The 22903-nt window shown below is 38.9% G+C and overlaps 1 protein-coding gene and 1 pseudogene across 2 annotated transcripts in view; one reads left to right on the top strand and one right to left on the bottom strand.

The window, feature by feature from the left end:
* Positions 1 to 7549: 7549 nt before the first annotated feature.
* The window catches only part of HS2ST1 (heparan sulfate 2-O-sulfotransferase 1), a 181829-nt gene continuing 166475 nt past the window's right edge, over positions 7550 to 22903 (bottom strand). The window contains exons 5-7 of one of the 2 annotated variants that reach the window (XM_055401554.2): positions 16703 to 16800; positions 13883 to 14040; positions 7550 to 12674 (exon numbers count right to left, since the gene is read on the bottom strand). In XM_055401554.2, coding sequence (XP_055257529.1) covers positions 12445 to 12674; positions 13883 to 14040; positions 16703 to 16800 — 486 coding nt within the window. In that variant the 3' untranslated portion in view covers positions 7550 to 12444. The remainder of the gene's footprint in view (positions 12675 to 13882; positions 14041 to 16702; positions 16801 to 22903) is intronic. The other variant, XM_055401555.2, reaches the window with a different exon arrangement.
* On the top strand, positions 7969 to 8510 carry LOC129540377 (coiled-coil domain-containing protein 3 pseudogene; annotated as a pseudogene).

The raw sequence follows: 22903 nt of genomic DNA, 5'->3' as shown, positions 1-22903 counted from the left end.
GCAAGAGTGAACGTCGACATTCTAGGAATCAGTGAACTAAAATGGACTGGAATGGGTGAATTTAACTTGGATGACCATTATATCTACTACTGTGGGCAGGAATCCCTTAGAAGAAATGGAGTAGCCATCATGGTCAACAAAAGAGTCCGAAATGCAGTACTTGGATGCAATCTTAAAAACGACAGAATGATTTCTGTTCGTTTCCAAGGCAAACCATTCAATATTACAGTAATCCAGGCCTATGCCCCAACCAGTAATGCTGAAGAAGCCGAAGTTAATCGGTTCTATGAAGACCTACAAGACCTTTTAGAACTAACACCCAAAAAAGATGTCCTTTTCATTATAGGGGACTGGAATGTAAAAGTAGGAAGTCAAGAAACACCTGGAGTAACTGGCAAATTTGGCCTTGGAGCACGGAATGAAGCAGGGCAAAGGGTAATAGAGTTTTGTCAAGAGAATGCACTGGTCATAGCAAACATCCTCTTCCAACAACACAAGAGAAGACTCTACACATGGACATCACCAGATGGTCAACACCGAAATCAGATTGATTATATTCTTTGCAACCAAAGATGGAGAAGCTGTATACAGTTAGCGAAAACAAGACCAGGAGCTGACTGTGGCTCAGATCATGAACTCCTTATTGCCAAATTCAGACTTAAATTGAAGAAAGTAGGGAAAACCACAAGACCATTCAGATATGACCTCAATCAAATCCCTTATGATTATACAGTGGAAGTGAGAAATAGATTTAAGGGACTAGATCTGATAGATAAGAGTGCCTGATGAACTCTGGACGGAGGTTCGTGACATTGTACAGGAGACAGGGACCAAGACCATCCCCATGGAAAAGAAATGCAAAAAAGCAAAATGGCTGTCTGAGGAGGCCTTACAAATAGCTGTGAAAAGAAGAGAAGCGAAAAGCAAAGGAGAAAAGGAAAGATATAAGCATCTGAATGCAGAGTTCCAAAGAAGAGCAAGGAGAGATAAGAAAGACTTCCTCAGTGATCAATGCAAAGAAATAGAGGAAAACAACAGAATAGGAAAAACAAGAGATCTCTTCAAGAAAATTAGAGATACCAAGGGAACATTTCATGCAAAGATGGGCTCGATAAAGGACAGAAATGGTATGGACCTAACAGAAGCAGAAGATATTAAGAAGAGGTGGCAGGAATACACAGAAGAACTGTACAAAAAAGATCTTCACGACCAAGATAGTCACGATAACGTGATCACTGACCTAGAGCCAGACATCTTGGAATGTGAAGTCAAGTGGGCCTTAGAAAGCATCACTACGAACAAAGCTAGTGGAGGTGATGGAATTCCAGTTGAGTGATTTCAATCCTAAAAGATTGAATCAAGATTGCCGGGAGAAATATCAATAACTTCAGATATGCAGATGACACTACCCTTATGGCAGAAAGTGAAGAGGAACTCAAAAGCCTCTTGATGAAAGTGAAAGAGAGTGAAAAGGTTGGCTTGAAGCTCAACATTCAGAAAACAAAGATCATGGCATGTGGTCCCATCACTTCATGGGAAATAGATGGAAAAACAGTGGAAACAGTGTCAGACTTTATTTTTTGGGGCTCCAAAATCACTGCAGATGCTGATTGCAGCCATGAAATTAAAAGACGCTTGCTCCTTGGAAGGAAAGTTATGACCAACCTTGATAGTATATTAAAAAGCAGAGACATTACTTTGCCAACCAAGGTCCGTCTAGTCAAGGCAATGGTTTTTCCCGTGGTCATGTATGGATGTGAGAGTTGGACTGTGAAGAAGGCTGATCACCGAAGAATCGATGCTTTTGAACTGTGGTGTTGGAGAAGACTCTTGAGAGTCCCTTATACTGCAAGGAGATCCAACCAGTCCATTCTAAAGGAGATGAATCCTGGATGTTCATTGGAGGGACTGATGCTAAAGCTGAAACTGCAATACTTTGGCCACCTCATGAGACGGGTTGACTCACTGGAAAAGACTCTGATGCTGGGAAAGGTTGGGGGCAGGAGGAGAAGGGGACGACAGAGAATGAGATGGCTGGATGGCATCACCGACTCTGTGGACATGGGTTTGATTGTACTCCGGGAGTTGGTGATGGACAGAGAGGCCTGGCGTGCTGTGATTCATGGGGTCACGGAGAGTCGGACATGACTGAGCTGAACTGAACTGAACTGTCTCCTCACAGGTCTTACAAACATACTGTCTAGAAATCCATTTTACCTTACATAGGCCCTTGACATGTTTTTAAACTTTTAGTCTCATGCTACTATACTAGAAGAAATATAGTAAGCCACAAAGAGAACTGTATAAAAATTTTGTTTTTTTTTAAATTTGTTCAACTGATCATTCCTGAAGTAGAAAGGGAAAAATTTGCAATTTAAAGTCAGTTTTATTGTTGATGCTGTTACTGTGTTTTGCTGCAAGGTGACACCGTGGGCTCTGTGGTAACAAAGGTGAGACAGGGTATAATGGAGGCAAGGTAGGGTAACTGGTGGGCAGATGTCTTCACAGCAAGAAAACAAATGGACAGTGGTTTGGAATTTGCATTGCGGCACCTGTCACTGCTGGAAGAAAATTCAGAAAGTTCAACTGATGCTTTAAAAAAGAGCTAGTGATGGTTAAGAGTGCGGTGAAAATATGTCAGTTTAGATTCATAGTAAGTTTATTTTCCAGATATCCTAAAAATGTGGAATTCTAAAATGATTAATGAATTTATAGCCAAGGCAAATGTTCTTTCTTAGAGGATGGATAGTTTCCTTTCTGTTGAAAGAATGCCAATCAAAGAATGCAAATTACTCCAGGTATCCTGAGTTTTATGTATGTGCTACTTTACAGTCCACACTGTTCAAGAATAATATGTGAACACAGCCACTTCTGGAACAAGCAAGTCCTCCTTTAGGACAATCAGCAACCCCCCTTTTCTCACAGAAAATTTGTAGATGCAAACAACAGCAGGTATCATAATCAATACTAGCTATACTATACAAGTAAAAAAGGGCTTAATGGGCTGTCAATAAAGTAAAATTCAGTAGTATTTAAAAACATTTATAAAAACATCTTCTCGAAAGCAACACTAATAGTATTTCTCAGGGTCAGAAGAGCAATATGGTCAACTTCTTGACAATATTCTAACCCAGTACATAAAAGCCATGCCAGTTACTGGTCTGCCCTGGGCCAGCACTTTGTATCTACCTTTTCCAACCTTTACAACAAAAATACTGTTCTCTTCACTGATTAGTTACACTGCTAAATGCAGGTCCATTTGGCTCCCAAATTCATGCTCCCTGTTCTGCCTCTGTGGGTACAGACCAAATTCCCTGTTTAGACAATGTATTGCTGAATTGGGTATTTACTCAACCCAGTATCATACAATACTTGCTTGGAACAATGAGCCAGGGCTGTGAACAGGAAATCTGTTAACTGAGAGTCTTTCCTTTAAGGGTGAAAAGAGAATCAGCAGACATGTGTATTCTCAAAGAAACATTACGGACACATCAAAACTGTTCAGTAAATGTTAATCAGATTAACTTCTTCTTTCAAATTCCCTTTCTATTCTAAGCTGACAGCCCTTTTCTCTCTTTCCCTTTTTTCTTCTAGTTATGAATATATCCTAAATATACCTTGTAAATTTTCTATCTGAAATTTCAGTACCAGTAATGAAGTACAAGGCAAAAAGCACCACAGGCCTGTCAGTTTGCAAGTCACAAATAAACCCCCAAATCACGACAGACCAGGGATGACACGTACCTCTCTGCTGGCAGTGATAATCTGAAGGTTAGGTTCATGACACTGAACACTGACACCGCTTGGAAAAATCTCCTTCAGCATCAAGGCCATGGAAGAAAATATTAAAACAGGACACCAAACCATTTTTCCCCTTCCCACTGAGTGTTTATTTTATAGCTTTTTCATCAGGTAATCACTGAAACACTTGAACAGAGAGCTGGCAGAATGTTAAGGAAAAGGAGTGATTATCTCTCCAACAGATGTGACAAAATGGTTTCAACTTGGAAAAAGTATTGTGTAAATGAATCAAGCGAGCAGCAGAGGGGGAGAAGAGAAAGCAGCGACAGAGGAAGGAGCAAGCATCTTCCAACATGGGTCGTGATGGGGAAAAGGCACTCTTCTTCAGCTGTCTTGTGTATTTATAAAGTGAAAGTCAAAATATACAATCCATGTTTGCCAAAATTACATTTGACACTGCTTTAGAGATGCTCACACACCTGAGTCTCAGTAGAAAGCTTTAGAAGCTGTCTGAAAAATCAGATAGACAGTACCAGTGTGTCTAAACCATAGGCTTACCAGTAATGGGGTTTAAAAGAGATCACCACCATCAGGGTCCTTTTTATAAATAGTACTGTAAAGGTCACAAAGCTGCATGAACTTAAATTACAGGATAAATCTGAAGAACTGATTGCCCATTTCTATCTTTACAATTCCCTCCCCAGTAAATCAGAAAGCAAGCTCCACTCCAGAAGAGTTGAATTGGCAGTGCATCTCAAACGGGGTGCTTTTCCCCTCCAAAGGCTGCCTGAGCAGCATTTTAGTTGGCATCATCCAGCAGCTTTGCATAGGGTAAATGGATGCAAAAATTTAACAGCAATTGCCTTCTTCCTCTCAAAGCAAACAGCACTAACTTATGAAGAGGCAAATTTTCAATTCATGAAGTAGAAGCACCTGGACCTGTTAAAAGACAAACTTCATAAAAGGTTACAATACCGGGTAACTGTCATAATAAAGGATTTTAGGGTCATAGGTGTGTTTGAGAATGACCAATGGGAAAAACTAGAGAGATGGTTTACACAGATGTTCTCTATGTAGAATTTGAATAGAAATTAAAATATCAGCTATGCATTTGGGAACCAGCCTTTAGTTCAATTCTCTAGTGCTTTTAGAATTTTTATTTCATTTTATTAGAAAAAGAAAATCATTGTCTACAAACTATTTTCTTTCTAACTATTCAAATACAATGAGCAAATCACCTGCAATATCAAAATACTGTTTGTAAATCACAGATGGGACTCACAATTTTAGGAATCTCTGATAGGACATATATTGAAAAAGAGCAACAGTGGACTTCAAATTATAGGCATTAACTGAACTTTAAGAATAGAAAATAAAATGCAAAGTTTAAAAGTCAGTAAGTTTTTCTCTGATTTTCAGTCATTTAAATCCAATCATCAGGAATTCAGAAGCACCCAATATGTTCAAAGTTGCACAAATGCTTATGGATGATGGAAAAGTAATCCCCATGCAATACTTTATGTTTTGTTGTCAGATATATTTAAGTGACACTTCACAGATTAAAGCTGGGTAAAACCAAAATATGTCCTTTCCATTAAATTTTAAAAGTCACAATAATTTATCAATAGTTGCCATTTCACAGCAATTAGAAAACGAGTTGATACAAGTTGAACAAAAAGGTACTTTTCCCTCTTAGGAAATAAACATATATATAGAGATATATATATACACATACACACATAACATTATCTTTTAAAATTCAAAGTGGTTAATTTGCTATTGTATAAAAAAAATTTTTTCCCCTATTTTCAAAATACTGGAAAAAGCACAGAGGCTGAAAAAGAAAAATCACACTTGCCACTTTAAAAAAATACATTATCATCTCAGTGGTTCTGTTTATTTGATTATAAATTTAGGTATTATAAGGACTCTGCACTTGTCAGGCTCCTAGGACTATATTAGACCACATGGGATTAAATCTAACCCTTTCTCAGTCTCGAGGAAGGATACTTCCCACCCACCCTAAAAGATGATAGCATAAATGCCCCTATTCTGAACAGCTAAACTGGGAAAGAAAACCTGCCCACCTGGAAGCAATTCAAGTTATAAAAGTTTGTGAATCTGTGGGAGAGACCACCTGGATCAGAAAGCTATTCTTTGGATATAAGTTAGGAGCTGTTTCGGAAGTATATAAACTCTCTTAGGCCAGTAGAGTACAGATTCGAAAGTGATTTCTCCATAAATAATAACCTGCTACAGGGGTTGGCAAAGTACAACCCATGGTCCATATTTGGCCTGTCACCTGTTTCAGCAATAAAGTTTTATTGGGTCACAGTCATAACTCATCACTTATGTGTTGTCTGCTTTTATACTAAAATGGCAGAGTTGAGTAGTTGTGATGGAGACTGATGGCTTGTAAAGTCTGAAATTGTATATACTCTCCGAATCTTTTGACCCTAGATCTATGTGCTACTCTAGTTACCTAAAAGAGCTGATGCACCTTAAGATTTAACTGGACTCAGAGAATAACCTGCATCCTAGGGTTCCTTAGCAGATAAATGTCAGATGCCCCATCCCAAGGCAGTGTTTTACTTTTGGGCAAGGAAATCATTTGTATATATTTTCAACAAATGCCTGCAAAAGGTATTAAATTCACAAAAAAGAAAGTCAAATAAGAAAAGTATGCCTGTTGATATACTCTTAATATGGTCCTATTATTGGGGGGGGGGGGTGAGGGTGTTACAATGACTTTTCCTGTCAACTTCTTTTAGCTTTTCTTTAAATTTGTCCAAAATGTCTTTTGATAAGTTGCACTCTCTCCTCCTGCCATACAATCAACAACCTTTAAAGCAAGCTGCCTGAAATGCTTACATAGTCTGGTGAGGCCTTGCTTGGCGATATTTATTTAAACTAAACATATTAAAGGTTACCCTTTTAGAAAATGTTTCTAAATTCTTTATCTTTGCTACTCCAAGAAGTGGAAGAAAGTAAACAATGCACAGGGAAATCAAATTTTGCAAAATATACCTTAAAAACCAGAGGTATAAAATAGCTACCATTTCTGAATGGTAATGTAAAATAAAAACAGAAAAGTCTTCCACATTTGAAGAGCAAATTTTCCTCTGACCTGAGTCAGCTATTGAAATCTTTTTGCAAACAGGGAACAACCTCCTGAATTCAAGCAGCGGTTCATGAATCTGTAAGAGTTCACAGGTGTTTCAATTTTCAATAGTTGTTGAAACAGGGAATATAAAACACTGAGAAGATATTTATTAAACACAAATTCACATCAAGATGAACTGTTTTTTTCAACCAGCTTATAAGTGAACTTTTCTCTTTTCTTTGTTAAAAAACGAATGATATGAAACTATATGTTAAAGATGTTCCCATAATACCTTACATTTATATCGCGCATTACAATTTTCAAAGTGCTTTCACATGCCATCTCATTTAATCCTCACAACACCCCTGTGAGGTAGGTACAGCAGGTATTATATCCTCATTTCAAGATGAGGAAACTGAGGCAGAGAGAGGTTAAGTGACTTGCCCAAGGTCACACAGCTGATAAGTGGCAGAGCCAAGTCAAGAAATCAAGATTTCCGACTCCTCGTCCAGTACTCTTTTCACTATAACTACTGCCCCCAATTATGAATAATGTACTTCATATCAAAATTGAAAGGTTATTGAAGTTCATTTCAGTGATGTCTTAACAGTAAAGTTAAATGAGAAATACAAGGACAGTAGATCTGATGGTTTTACTTGATGTAATAAAATTGGTGCAAAATCACTTGTCTAATTACTTATAACCTTTTGGTCCAAATACATAAAATATGCAATATTTACAGCATTTTCCTTTTTTTTTTGTAAGTGCAATGCTTTAAAACACATTATAAAGCACCTTAGTAAAAATAGTCTACAAGGAAAAGTACAGAAGTAGGAAAATCCTACCCATACCACAGCTCACTAATGGAGATATAATATGGATTCACCGATATCTCAGTTTACAGCTTTACAAATAATCCATGGAGAAACAAACACTAAATTTACTGTTTTGATATTAATATGTGGAAGCCTTAACTAAAAGTTTAGGCAGAGTGGATCCCGGTGGTGGAGGAGAGAGCAGCACGGAGCCGAGTGCCCAGGGCTGTGCTTCTGGGGAACGTGCCCCAGGTGCAGCGCTTGCCCTGCCGGTCCCACCACTTACCCCCCGCCGCTGCAGCCGCCAGCATGCTGCACCCGCTGCTGCTTGCCTGGCTCTGCCTGGCTGGCTGGCCTGGGGCCTCCCACAACTGCCAGCTCCCCTCTGAGGGGAGACCCCTGAGCGAGCGCTGCTGCATCAAGCTGGCCGAGATCATTGTGTCACCAAGGTGCTGGCGCTGTACCAGGAGTGGCATGGCCTATACAGCTACCTACCTGCCCTGGCAGCACATGGGGCTCTTCTACTGGGCCCAGATCAAGATGCTGTGCAACCAGGCATGGGGCAGCATGTTCCAGGTGCCCGCAGGCTCCAGGCTCAACCTCACTGGCAAGGGCTACTTCTGTCACTCCCACACCGTGGTCCAGGATTACTCCTATTTCTTCTTCCTCAGGATGGATGAGGAATATAACCTCTAGCCTCATGGAGTCAATTTCCAAGATGCCATCTTTCTAGACACTCAAGAGAACAGGATGTTTCCCAGCCTTCAAACTGTTTGCAAGGGCAGGAGCTAGCGACCTTCTCCAATGACTGGGAGGTCCAAGAAGACACCAGGCCCAGATACCGCATCTGAGAGGACCATGGAAAGATCCACAAAGCTTCCAGCCTGGGCAACGTAGCAGCATATTCTCTTGCTCGGGAATAATGGCATGAACCACAGGGACAAGATGAATAGGAATGCCCTCCACTTGGCTTGTGCCAATGGTCAATCAGCAGGGTAACTCTACTCCTGGAGAGAAAATACCTTATTAACCTCTGTGACAATGAAAAGAGGACAGTACTGATGAAGGCTGTAGAATGTCAAGTGGAGGAGTTTGCAACTATTCTGCTGGAACATGGTGCCAACACAAATGTCACCAATGTCAGTAGCAGCACTGCTCTTCACTATGATGACTTTTGCCAGAATATACCACATGCAGCAGAGCTGCTTTCACACGACACCAGTAACAGAAGCCAGGAACAAGGATGACCTCAGACCACTGTTACTTACTGTAAGTGAAAGGAAACAGCAAACGGCTGAGTAAAGAAAGAAGCAACTACGCATGCAGTTAATCAGATGAAAAGAACAGCCCTCATGCTTGCTGTCAATTATGGGTCAAATGCAGCGAGTCTTCTTCAGCAAGGTGTTAACATCTTTTCTCAACATGTCTTTGGATGGACTGCTGAAGAATGTGCTGTTGTTAGTGGTGTTATTATTCACCAACGGATTACTGATTATAAAGAAAAGAGACACCTCCCAAAAATAGCAACTCAGTGGATAAGAATTCTGAAGAAGACTCTTTAAGCAGGTTTTGCAAGAAACAAATCTGGTGTTGATTTATCACCTACATCAGATGATAAAGTCTTAAAATTATAAAACCAAGGTTGAAGAAGAAAAGGAGCAGAACAAAAGTAGTGAAATGCAAGTATCCGACAACATATGTGATGCTTCTGAAGACTGGATTCATTCAGCAGAGAAAGAGTAGAAAAAAATAGCAACCAGCTGTTTCCTGCTACAGAGAATGAAGATTCTGATAGTAGTGATCCTAGCATGCATATGAAGGAAGTAAAGAAAAAGGACAATGAAAAATGGATACCAAAATAATGTGTCATTACAACAAAGCTAGTGGAGTTGATGGAATTCCAGTTGAGCTATTTCAAATCCTGAAAGATGAGGCTGCGAAAGTGCTGCACTCAATATGCCAGCAAATTTGGAAAACTCAGCAGTGGCCACAGCCCTGGCAAAGGTCCGTTTTCATTCCATTCCAAAGAAAGGCAATGCCAAAGAACGCTCAAACTGCCGCACAATTGCACTCATCTCACACGCTAGTAAAGTCATGCTCAAAATTCTCCACGCCAGGCTTCAGCAATACGTGAAACATGAACTTCCAGATGTTCAAGCTGGTTTTAGAAAAGGCAGAGAAACCAGAGATCAAATTGCCAACATCCACTGGATCATCGAAAAAGCAAGAGAGTTCCAGAAAAACATCTATTTCTGCATTCTTGACTATGTCAAAGCCTTTGATTGTGTGGATCACAATAAACTGTGGAAAATTCTTCAAGAGATGGGAATACTAGACCACTTGACCTGCCTCTTGAGAAACCTATATGCAGGTCAGGAAGCAACAGTTAGAACTGGACATAGAACAACAGACTGGTTTCAAATAGGAAAAGGAGTACGTCAAGGCTGTATATTGTCACCCTGCTTATTTAACATATATGCAGAGTACATCATGAGAAACGCTGGGCTGGAAGAAGCACAAGCTGGAATCAAGATTGCTGGGAGAAATATCAATAACCTCAGATATGCAGATGATACCACCCTTATGGCAGAAAGTGAAGAGGAACTCAAAAGCCTCTTGAGGAAAATGAAAGAGGAGAGTGAAAAAGTTGGCTTAAAGCTCAACATTCAGAAAACTAAGATCATGGCATCTGGTCCCATCACTTCATGGGAAATAGATGGGGAAACAGTGGAAACAGTGTCACACTTTATTTTTTGGGGCTCCAAAATCACTGCAGATGGTGACTGCAGCCATGAAATTAAAGACGCTTACTCCTTGGAAGGATAGTTATGACCAACCTAGGGAGCATATTAAAAAGCAGAGACATTACTTTGCCAACAAACATCCATCTAGTCAAGGCTATGGTTTTTCCACTGGTCATGTATGGATGTGAGAGTTGGACTGTGAAGAAAGCTGATCGCCGAAGAATTGATGCTTTTGAACTGTGGTGCTGAAGAAGACTCTTGAGAGTCCCTCGGACTGCAAGGAGATCCAACCAGTCCGTCCTAAAGGAGATCAGTCCTGGGTGTTCATTGGAAGGACTGATGCTAAAGCTGAAACTCCAATACTTTGGCCACCTCATGCGACGAGTTGACTCACTGGAAAAGACTCTGATGCTGGGAGGGATTGGGGGCGGGAGGAGAAGGGGGCGGGAGGAGAAGGGGACGACAGAGAATGTGATGGATGGATGGCATCACCGACTCGATGGACATGAGTTTGAGTGAACTCCCGGAGTTGGTGATGGACAGGGAGGCCTGGCGTGCTGTGATTCATGGGCTCGTAAAGAGTCGGACACGACTGAGCGACTGAACTGAACTGAACTGAAAGGAAATCAGTCCTGAATATTCACTGGAAGGACTGATGTTGAAGCCCCAATACTTTGACCTCCTGATGTGAAGAACTGACTCATTGGAAAGACCCTGATGCTGGAAAAGACTGAAGGTGGGAGGAGAAGGGGACGACAGAGGATGAGATGGTTGGAGGGCATCACTGATTTGATGGTCATGAGTTTGAGCAATATCCGGGAGTTGGTGATGGACAGGGAAGCCTGGCGTGCTGCAGTTCATGGGGTCGCAAAGAGTCGGATATGACTGAGTGACTGAACTGAAGAAGTCAGACTGAACTCATAATTGAAGACTTGGAATATGAACTCTCCAAGATGAAAACCTTTCAAGAAGTTTCTAATAAAAAGCAGAATTGGGAAAATATAAGCAACTCTACCTAGAACTAAAAGTTAGAAAGGCATTGGCAAATAAACTAGATGAAACTAATGACAGTCAGGCAGAGATCAGAATAAAACTGAGGAACTAGAAGAAGTTGCTGCTGAGCTTGAATCTGGATCCCATAGGGTGTCTCCTCTAGGATACACAGATGAGTCAAATCTGTATCAGGACTACTTTTGAAACATCACAAGAATAGGTACAGATTTCGAAGAAAAAGTATACGATCTAAAAGATACACAGTCAAAATTTCCCCACTGGACTGTTTATATTACATATTAGTTTTTTCCCATTAAACATGAGAAAATCTTGCTTAAAGGAAAATATTTTTGTGGAAAAAAAAAAAACAACAAAACTTTAGGTAATGTCAACATTCTCTGAAGTGTTTCCCCAATCTTAGATACTGGGGAGACAGGAATAAGAAATACTGCTTTGATTCTTTTTACAGTATTAATAATGATTTAAATTGGTTTTTAACACCAATCATCTTTTAAAAGAAAATTAAAATGACCTACATAAATATGGGCCATTCCAACTACAGCAAAAACATTTTTAGCAACCATGATCAAACATTTAAAAACAAAGCACACACTGCCAAACAGTTAATAACACTAGCCAGTAGAGGAGTACAACGCAAACCTCCAGGCGAAGAAGCAGATGGATTCATCCTCATTGATGGTTAGTTGAAATAGATGCTTTATCAAAAACAGAGTATCAGAACTTTTCTGTAATTGCATCTAGCCTTCAATTAGACCTGCTATGTATTTATTTTAGGTGATGTGTAGGTTTTGTCCAGGCAGGAGGTTATAACTCCCACCAAAATTTAACCAGAATAAAAACAGGCTGAAACTTAAACTTCCTGGACTACTGACGTTATCAGCCAGAATCTACTTCCTTGACGTCACTGTCTGTATCCTAACGCAAAGTGTCTTATATACCCACCAACAATCCAAGTTGTGGAGCTGAGAACTAATGTAAAGACAAGGTCGAAGTTGTAGTTCAAGAACCTAACTGTCACGCTTTGTACTCAGTTCGATTTAGGGTAAATCTTTTCATAGAAAAAGTTCTGTGCGAGGATGTAGAGGTCTCCATCTTTTTCTCGTACAGCATGGGCTCTGATGAACTGGAACTGCTCTAGTGCAAACTCATAGAACTCGTTCTCCATTTTCCAAATGTCAGACTGCTGTAGCTTTGCAATGGTTTGTTTAGTAGGGAGTTTCTTCTCTGTGGTTTTCCTAAGATGAGATTTCTTTCCTACTTACAAAGGCAAAAGAGAAAAGGTAAATAAATTCTGAGAACACACACAGAAATCAATGCCTGTTTGAAGAGATGACACGTGGAAGGCAGGTAACATAACTGTTTCATCTTAAAATCATCCAGGCAAAAACAATGTCCTAATCAGTGATTTGTTCCTTCATAAGACAAATCTTTATCCTCGTTAAAGAGTTAATGAGATATCAAATAATAAAAGTAAGAATTGCCACTTGGTAGGCCTGGCGTCGGAGAAGGCAATGGCAAGCCACTCCAGTACTATTGCCTAGAAAATCCCATGGATGGAGGAGCCTGGTAGGCTGCAGTCCGTGGGGTTGCTAAGGGTCGGACATGACTGAGCGACTTCACTTTCACACATTGGAGAAGGAAATGGCAACCCACTCCAGTGTTCTTGCCTGGAGAATCCCAGGGACGGGGGAGCCTGGTGGGCTGCCGTCTGTGAGGCACACAGAGTCGGACACGACTGAAGCGACTGAACTGAACTGAAATGAACTGAAAGTGTAGATGGTCACTGTACATTTTTATACTCTCAAATGCTTGGTGTTCTAACTAGTTTGTTTTTAAAGATATAAAATATCTATTTTCAAACTTTGGACTGATTTCTCATAACCTCTATTCTGTATACCTATGTATTAAAAGCCAGGGCATATGCATACTCTAGAAAAAAAAAAAAAGAGTCCTTCTGATTGTATATTACCAAAGAATACGGAAAAAAAAATCAGGATTAGACTGGACCAGCACAGTCACCTTCAGATTTTTAATACCGTCAAGGCTACTGAAACATACTTTTAGGAGCATTATAACAGACAAGAGCACAGGTTCATTACCAACATGATTCAGCCTTCCCATCCTACCCCCACCTAAATGGCACCAGACATGTCTAAAGGGTGGAATGCGTGGCCGGCATTACTGAGTATCACACAATTTCTAAGGCTGGCACTATAGTTTGTATCTTTCTACTATACCCACAATGCCTTTTAATCATCATCTCATGCATGTTTATTCATTCAAAAGATATTTAGTGAACACGATCTGTGTGCCATGTATTGTTCTGTATTGAAAATGGTGAAGAGAAACAGACAATATACCTGCCTCTCTGGAGTTTTACTCAACAGACTTCAAATCATATTTTGCAAGTGGCAAGGTTAAAGTCAGCTTAAAAATAACAAAAACCAAAACCATCCTTTATATACCTGTACGATAGAGTTCTGTAGCACCCCTGAAGAACCGGGGTAAAGCTGCCTCCAGTAACATGATAAAATCTTCAAGCTCTTCAGTTACTCCCACCAGAAAGTATTCATTAATTAGGTTATACTTGGCTTGATCCATAGCCCACCTGCTTCCCACATTCCTAAAACCAAAGAAAAAGAATAAAAAACCTGGTTGTAAAATCTGCTAAGTAATTTTGATGACTTTGACACTGTAAAAAACAGATAAACATGTGTTCATTCAAAGCCTTAATGCCCTTGTATTAATGTCCTTCGGGAGGCACACCTGTTTTTAATTTCCTTTGCCTGTCTCCAATTTCTGCTGAACCATGCAGGGCTAATTCAAATTTTACTAGGCAACACAATATGAATAGTTAAAAAATATGCATATTTATGTATCCTCCTATCTGATTTAGGTATGAGTGCATCTAATCTTTGTTTACAGTTGATACTTGAACAACAAGGGTTTGACCTGCACTGGTCCACTTATATGCAAATATCTTTCAATAGTAGATATTATAATACTGCCTGAACCATAGTTGGTTGAATTTGCAGATCCAAGGAATCTTGAATACAAAAGGCCAACTATAAGTTATACTGGAATTAACCCCTGCCTTGCTCAAGGGTCAACTGTTCTCTAAACTTCATTCATTTTAAGAGCTCTCTAGGAGGGTCTAAGCAATTTTGTGTAGTGGTTATCTTCATTTAATTTATGAATTTACGTTTTTGTTAAGAAATGACTCTGCTACGGATCTTTTAGTTTTTACATTGTCACCTACTGACTGTTAATAGAAATTTGGCCCTAAATAAATTATGCCTTTGGAGACTTTTCAGCATTGACATTTCCTAATCCCAATTCCAAGCTCTGCCTTTAAGCAGTGTGATATTGAGCGAGTATCTTTCATCTTTCTAAACTTGTTTTCTCAGCCATTAAAAAGCTGGGGTGGGGACTCTTCTGGTGATCCAGTGGATAAGACTCCACATTTCCACGGCAGGGGGCAAAGATTTGATCCCTGGTGGGGCAACTAAGATTCCCCAAGCCACAGGATACACCCAGGAAAAAAAACAACAAAAATAAACTAACACTTGTGAATTCCCTGGAGGTCCAGCTAGGACTCTGTTCTTTCTCTATCAAGGGCAAAGGTTTAAACCCCGATTGTGGAACTAAGATTCCACACTGCATGGCTAAGGGACGGTGGCTGGTTGGGGAAGTAAACAAGCTGATTTCTAAGGTTCCTAAAGAAGCTCAATTAAAATCTCAGTAACACCCAACAGAAAAATATATTATTGTTCTAAGGTGGATGTGGCAAGCTTTTCCTATGAAAAGCCAGAGAGTAAAGCCCAAGATGGCAGGTCATACGGTCTTGGTCACAATTACCTAATTCTGCTTCTGCAGTGTGAAAACAGCTACAGACAATAAACAAATAGATATGGTTGTCTTTCAATAAAACTATTTATGAAAACAGGTACTGGGCCAAATTTGGTGTCCAGGTTGTAATTTACTGATTCCTGTTGTAAGGAAATGATTAAAAATTGACATTCTTTCGAAGCGTCCACATCTTATGTTATTATAGTTGACCTTTGAACAAGAGGGTTTATGGGTGCCAACCAGACCCAATCCCCCACTCCCCAGTTGAAAATCTATGTATTACTTACAAGTCAGCCCTCCATATCCCCAGCTTTATATGCGAGGATTCAGTAGTGCATGACTACAGATCATGCACTACTGTAATACATATTAAAAAAAAAAATCTGTGCTTAAGTGGGCCCTCAAAGTTCAAACTTGTGTTGTTCAAAGGGTCAACTATATTATGTGCTGATACAATCTACTGAGTAAGACCTTAAGGTTCACAGTGACCTAACACTACATTTCAAATGATGATGGAAAGAACAGAAGGCATTCCTTGCGTCTCTCATGGTTTTAAGGAAGACACTAACTGCATGTGTCTCTTGCTTTTTTTTCTACTTTTCCCATTAAAATGATTGACTAGAACAAATAAATACATACCATTATTTTTATAAACTGAAAACTCAGCACATCCTGAAGAAATAAACTCTATTAAAGATAAAACATTTTTATTTTACCTTGGCTTCTCTCAAAGTCAAATCAGTTTAACAGTAAAACCAGGTGAATAATTTACCCACTAAGCCTCTTCTTGATCTAAAATGGGTGGCTAAAACAACAAGCTTAGGAGAAAACGAGGTTTATGAAAGGACTCCTGACTTCTAATTAAGAACAGTGCTAGAATATAGCAATACGCATAATATCAAAAATCTTTAAAAACCAGCATCTGAGAAATCATGGCAAGCATCCTACACATGAAGACTCTTTTTAAGGCACTTTAAGGTAACTAAACGGAGAAGGCAACGGCAAGCCACTCCAGTACTCTTGCCTAGAAAATCCCATGGACAGAGGAGCCTGGTAGGCTGCAGTCCATGGGGTTGCTACTAGTCAGACACGACTGAGTGACTTCACTTTCACTTTTCACTTTTCACTTTCATGCATTGGAGAAGGAAATGGCAACCCACTCCAGTGTTCTTGCCTGGAGAATCCCAGGGATGGCGGAGCCTCGTGGGCTGCCGTCTATGGGGTCACACAGAGTCAGACACGACTGAAGCGACTTAGCAGCAGCAGCAGCAAGATAACTAAAAAACTAGGTATTACTTAATTACATGTTATTTTTGGTCTGGTCTTTCAAGAACTTCCTTACACTGAGCCCTTGACTAATGCATCCACCTTTGTGAAATACAGATTATGGAGAAAAATAAGTAGATTATTGATTAATGCTAACTTTATCTCCGTACCAGCATTCTGAGCTGTGGCCACAGAAGAAGGGGATTTGAAGCCAGAGCTTCTCTGGAGCACAGTCTGAGCCTCCCTCGGCTACACATTCATCAAAGGTCTGGAAAAAATACAGAGCAGAACATGTGAGCCATAAACCCGAGCTTCACCTATCAATTATCTTAATGCGGTAAGTTATTAACAATGGCAGCAGAGAGTTGGATGAGACAGTGACTTAAAGTGATAGGTTACAAAAACATACTTGAGACACTGAGCAAAGTTAAATGTGGGCTTTTCTCATATTTTTGTTTCACACCAATGTTTATAAGAATTCTTTTACCATAAGAATGGAACATCCTCATATAATAACTTGTCCTTGAAATTAAGGACTGGTTTATGTTGAATCTGTGTATTTATATTTTCTATCCCCTTAGCAAAGTAAATCAAATAAGACTCAAGATACTCTTCAGGAAATAATTACTTGAAAATAATATAAAGTAGAACTACCCTTAAGTCTTTCCCTCTTTTCTCATTAAAACGAACAAAAACATCATTGTACAAGTAAAAGTGACCCCAGATACTTAGGACTGATATGGCCCCCTCTCCAAATGCATCTGACTAAATTAATTAAAGGGCTTCCCAAAACGCAAAAGATGCGGGTTTGATCTCTGGCTCAGGAAGATCCCTTGGGGTAGGAAATGGCAACCCACTCCAGTATTCTTGCCTGGAAAAATTCCATGGACAGAGGAGCTTGGTGGGCTACAGTCCAGGTGGTTGCAAAGAGTTGGATGACTGAGTGACTGAGCACACATGCAAATTAATGAAAAGGGAAAGAGACTCACAGGTTATGGGTCTAAAATTAAATCAGCTTCACTTTCTTAAGAACTTACTACTATCTGTCACAGGCATTTTTACAGTAGGCTTTATCTATCTGAAATGATATTAAGATGCCAGAGAACAAACTTAGGAGCTCTGGCTGTTGCAGTAGTCATCTATAAATACCACCTGTTATTTCTGAGAAGAAAGAGTATGAAAGAGTAGAAAGAGAATGCATCCAGAGTCCAGACATCTGAGTTTCCAGAACCAGGTTAGACCTTATCTTCAGTAAGTCATTACGGCCTCTAAACCTCACTTTCTAATAAGTTTCATATAAAGTTAGATAAATTCAAAGGTCCCTTTCAACCAAAACTCTATTGAGAATAGGACCCCAAATCCTTAGATCTGACTACGAACAGAGAAATAGAGGGATAAATATCTTTATTCTGGCAGCATTTAAGAGGCAACAGCAAACTGCAGTCCACAACTGATTTGCCCATTTCTTTTACAGACGGCCTTCACCATGATATAGGACAAAGTTTCATGACTTGGGCTCGAATCTTGAACCAGAAAACGTAAGTTTTATGTTAGTCTCCTCATCTAAATACCGAGGACATAGTCTTATTCTGAAGAAGAAATAAAATGATGGATGTAAAACAATCTACCACAAAGACTGGCTGGCTCATTATAACCATTAAATAAACGGGATGTATCCATGTCTGTCTCTCTCCCCACCTGTCCTCCCTAACAGTCAAATACAATGTTTGATTGGTTCTTATTCTCCTTGACCTCCACAGCATTTGTCTATTTCTTTGAACACTGCCCTTTTGGGCTTTCTGTTGCTTCTCTGTACCTTTCTGAACGTACTATCATTATCTTCTTTTAAGGCATGTTTTGGTCCTTCTACCAAGTATGGAAATTCAGATATCTTTTCTTATCTACACCCTTCCTTAGCTTATTCACACTTCCTTGGAATAATTTATGATTTCCAGGCAGAAGCTTTCCAAATCTGTATCCCGAGATGAATCACTTCTTACGTATTTTCTGATACCTAGTGTGCCTTTTCATTGAGTTTCCAGTAATACCCTCATATTTTGTATTTCTGGCAATACGACAACACTGCCCCTTGTAATTCAGACTCAAGATCTCAGAACATTTCTTAATTTTTCCTCTACTTAACTTCCTTGAGGTAATGTCTTTCCATCTTTTTTTTTCTTTCCAATCTTACTTTCATCAGGATCTCACAATGTCATTTCTCCATCCTTATAATCACTTTCTAATCAGGTTCTGTTTCCTCTTCCTTCAGTCTGCTCTTAGACCACCAGATAGTCTAAGTCGTCACTTCTACATCCTCTACTCAGAAAACGTCAACAGCTTCTAATATATGGAAAGAAAGAAGACACTAACTCTTTATCCTGGCTTTAAAGAATGCTTCATACTCTGACTTCAATGTGCTAGTCTTATCTCTATGTATAAATTCTTTACCAGATTAACCTGTTCTATAGTTTCTCAAGCAAGTCATATGTTCCTGCAGATCTATATATTTTTGCTAAATACATTTTCTTCCTCTGAAAGTGCTTTCCTCTACTAATCTAATATACAAGATGCTATCTTTCCAATGACTACTCTGGCGTCAGGTCAATCATTCTTTTAAACTCATATAAATTAATTATATACTGCCTTGTGATAGCCAACTCTTAGGATCAGGTATGTGTATCTATACAGACATCTTTATCTAAAGAACTTGTTTCATGTACTTTGAAAAATATATATATTATGTTCACTCTTCCAAACTACAGAAAAACTTCTTGGAGGGATCATGCAGTATGGATTTGTGTCCTCCATAGCATACAAAATATTATTACACCAGTTGTTTGCACAATCAATATTTGTAAATGGCTGTGGAAGACTGTACTTCGGAGATTTTGCATGAGTATTAAAGGCACAATTCTGGTTGAGATGAAGACAGGGGTGGTAACATTTTTTTCATGAAGCATTTTGATGGTTCCTTAAAGTTCTCTAAAATTATCTTAGGATTCCCCCCCACACACACATCACTATATTTTTAAAAATGAAAACATCCCAGTTTATACTTAAGACTCAATCAACTCCATTTCCATGGCCATTATATTATTTCTGAAATTTACCAGATGGTCTATTTAAATTTGCTGGTCTAAGTCACTTTCTAAAAAGTGGTTTTATTATCCTTTATGCCAGCATGTAGCTCATAAAAACAAAACCTATGTATCTATCTCTACCATGTTCCAGGTTCCAATAAACCAAGTGGTGTATATCAGAAGGTTTCTGATTCCATGCCTATTCAATTTTAAATGAATCCCAAATCATAGTATGGTGCCTCTAAACTCAGAAGAGGTGCTCTGCTTCATTATACCTCTGTCTGAATAGAGTCTCAGATAGAAAAGAAATGAATTACTAACGTGACTGTGGGTGAACTCACAAACTGTACCATCATTTTGTGTGTGTAAAATTTAAAGACATTAGAAAGATTTTGCTTAAATATAAGAAATTAGGGTATTAAAAGAGGCTGCAGTATTAAAAGTTTCCTGAGTCACTATATAGGCAAATTTGGGAATTTAAATATCCACTATTGGAATCAAAACTGATTAATGAGTAAGCATGTGGGATGAATATTTTAACCCAAGTTCTCAAGTTAGCTAACTCCTACTTCCTGTGTTCTAAACTGCTGAAAGTATTTGTTTTTTTCAGACAAAGCAAATGTGCTGATAATCTTCAAGTTTACTTTTGGCCAGTAGCTTAAAATCTGCTAAAAAGTTCCCTGGTGGCTGAGATGGTAAAGCATCTGACTACAATGCGGGAGACCTGGGTTCAATCCCTGGATCAGGAAGATCTCCTGGAGAAAGAAATGGCAACCCACTCCAGTATTTTTGCTTGGAAAATCCCATGGACAGAGGAGCATGGTAGGCTACAGTCCATGGGGTTGCAAAGAGTCGGACACGACTGAGCGACTTCACTTCACTTCACTTTTAAAATCTGCTGGCCAACTCTGGGAGACAGATTTACTACCAAAATCCACTCTTCCCTTCTTTCAATCACAATGTTTAGCTTCTCCTGCAGTTAGGTGTGGCCATATGACTAAGTTTTGCCAGTCAGCTGGGGGTAGAAGTAATGTGAGCAAATTCTGGGTCACTTAGTTAAAAGGAAACTGGTGGGCCTCTACTTTCCTCCTTCCCACGAGCTAGAAGGCAGATGCTGTGGTGACCCAAATTTAACCAAGCACATAAGGGCAAGCCCCTGAAGGGCAGCAGAGTAACAATATGGCAGGAACCTCACTCCCTGAATGACAGTGCAGAGCAAAGCTGCTCTAAGACCTAGGCCCCTCACCTATAGGCTTTTATGTATGACAGAAAAAAATCTATCTAAACATCTGAATTTCTTTGTTTTAAAAGCTTAGCATTTACCCTAATTCATCTACCACACATTTTATTAGACAATATAAAAGTGGAAAAATAGTTTGGGTTTTGCCTCCTTTATAGTTCCTTCTTATCATTTGGCAGAGGTGTTTCTTAAGTTTACCAACTTAAGAGAAACAACACAAAGAAGGCCAATAACAAGGAAGATATAAAAAAACCTATAAACAATAAGAAATTGGTGAACATACATGAGTGTGCCAGATTTAGTGTACAACAGAAGTCCTATTCCTTTTATCATTTATTTATTTTTTAAGCCACAACGTGTGTGGGATCTTAGTTCCTGATTGTTTATAGGTTGTTTTTTTTTTTATATCTTCCTTGTTATTGGCCTTCTTTGTGTTGTTTCTCTTAAGTTGGTTAGGGAATGTGGTGTTGAATCCACATTCCCTACATTGGAAGCAGAGTCTTAACCACTGGATTGCAAGGGAAGTCCCTCTGCTATTTCTTTATAAATATGTGATGAAAAAAGTAAACCAAGTGAAAGAAATCAAGTTAACACAACTCAAAACCATCTTTACTATGCAAAACTTGAGTGACTCCACCGAGGTCTTAATCAAGATAAACTGCTCCACTGACTCCAACAGTGACACTAGCCCTTGGGTTTCTCTGCTCACATCACATCACAGAAGTTGACAGTCACTCAAAAGCTGGCCACCAGAACTTTCCCATTGGTTTGCTAACTTCTATTAGCCTTCTCCTAAACATTTGGGCCACCTTTCATAAATGAAGTTTTCTATAAATAAATGTTTTACTCTGATAAATCTTCAAGGTCTTCAAATACAAAATAAAAACAAACGAAATAAAAACACTCTAGTCCAGATCTCTTCCTCTCCCACAAAACTCAGCTCAGCATACTAGAGAAACAAAGTTATAATCACCTTTTTCATGTAAACAACTAGATCATTTAATTATTAGTTTAAATATTTAATTCCTATAATTGAAGGTTAATAATTAAACAAAATTTGATGCTTCGTAGTGATGGCATTTACATTCAAACCCTTTTCTACAAATATCTTGCTTCACATTTTCTACAGAAAATTGGAAGCTGAGAGTGAGCTCCCTCTTGATTTCTGCTTAGATAAAAGCATATCTGCATCTGTAGGCCCTACTGCTCTAATATTTAAAATGTATGGAGAAATAACAGCAACTACCGCATAAAATTCTTCTATGGACCACCTGAAATGATACATGGTATCATTTCATGATACATGGTATGTGGCTTAAAAAAGAGCTTGATACACAATAAGCACTCAATAGATGTGAGCTATTATTGTTGGCTAAATTAAGTAGTATTATTACCTAATTCCTCAAATGAAATAGGATAGCAACTACAAAACCATGGTATCCAGAGCTGACATGACAAATGGTGGATGTAGGAACCTATGTGACTGTTAATCTTTTCCTTACCAACATTGACATTCCTTTAGTTGAAGGAGGGAGATGGATACTGACAATTACTGAGTAAGAACTAATATAAATGACAGGGCTAAAATTAAAAAAAAGAAATGAAGAAGTTGGCATTGAAGTGAATTTAGAAATAACTACTGATAAATTTTAAAGTACTAGGTCACAAAAGAGTTATATTACTAGATTTTACAAAATTTTGCAGACTTTCCATAGTAACATAAGTATATATTTTTTCTAGAAGATTAAATAATAGTAAGAGATTTTTTGTTTTCAGTGTCCACTTGAAAAAAAAAGGTACTATTTGGATCAGTACCTTCTGCCTAAAGCTTTGAGACCAAGGAAAGACATAGCAAATTCTAAAAAACAAAAAGGTAAATATAAAACAAAAATTTCCACTGCCTTCTCATGCAACAGAGGGCACCACTAACTTAGGAAAACATGAATTGTTGGATGTCAGTTACTATAATACATCAAGTATCCAGCATCACTGCTATGCAACACTCGGTTTAAAAGGTGCAGAATTCCCTTACTGAGCCACTTGCTAAGTGT

Source organism: Moschus berezovskii, chromosome 4, assembly GCF_049115385.1.
Source record: "Moschus berezovskii isolate FMDL1 chromosome 4, NW_MosBer_1.0, whole genome shotgun sequence".
Lineage (NCBI taxonomy): Eukaryota > Metazoa > Chordata > Mammalia > Artiodactyla > Moschidae > Moschus > Moschus berezovskii.
This window is presented reverse-complemented; position numbering and strand designations above follow the sequence as displayed.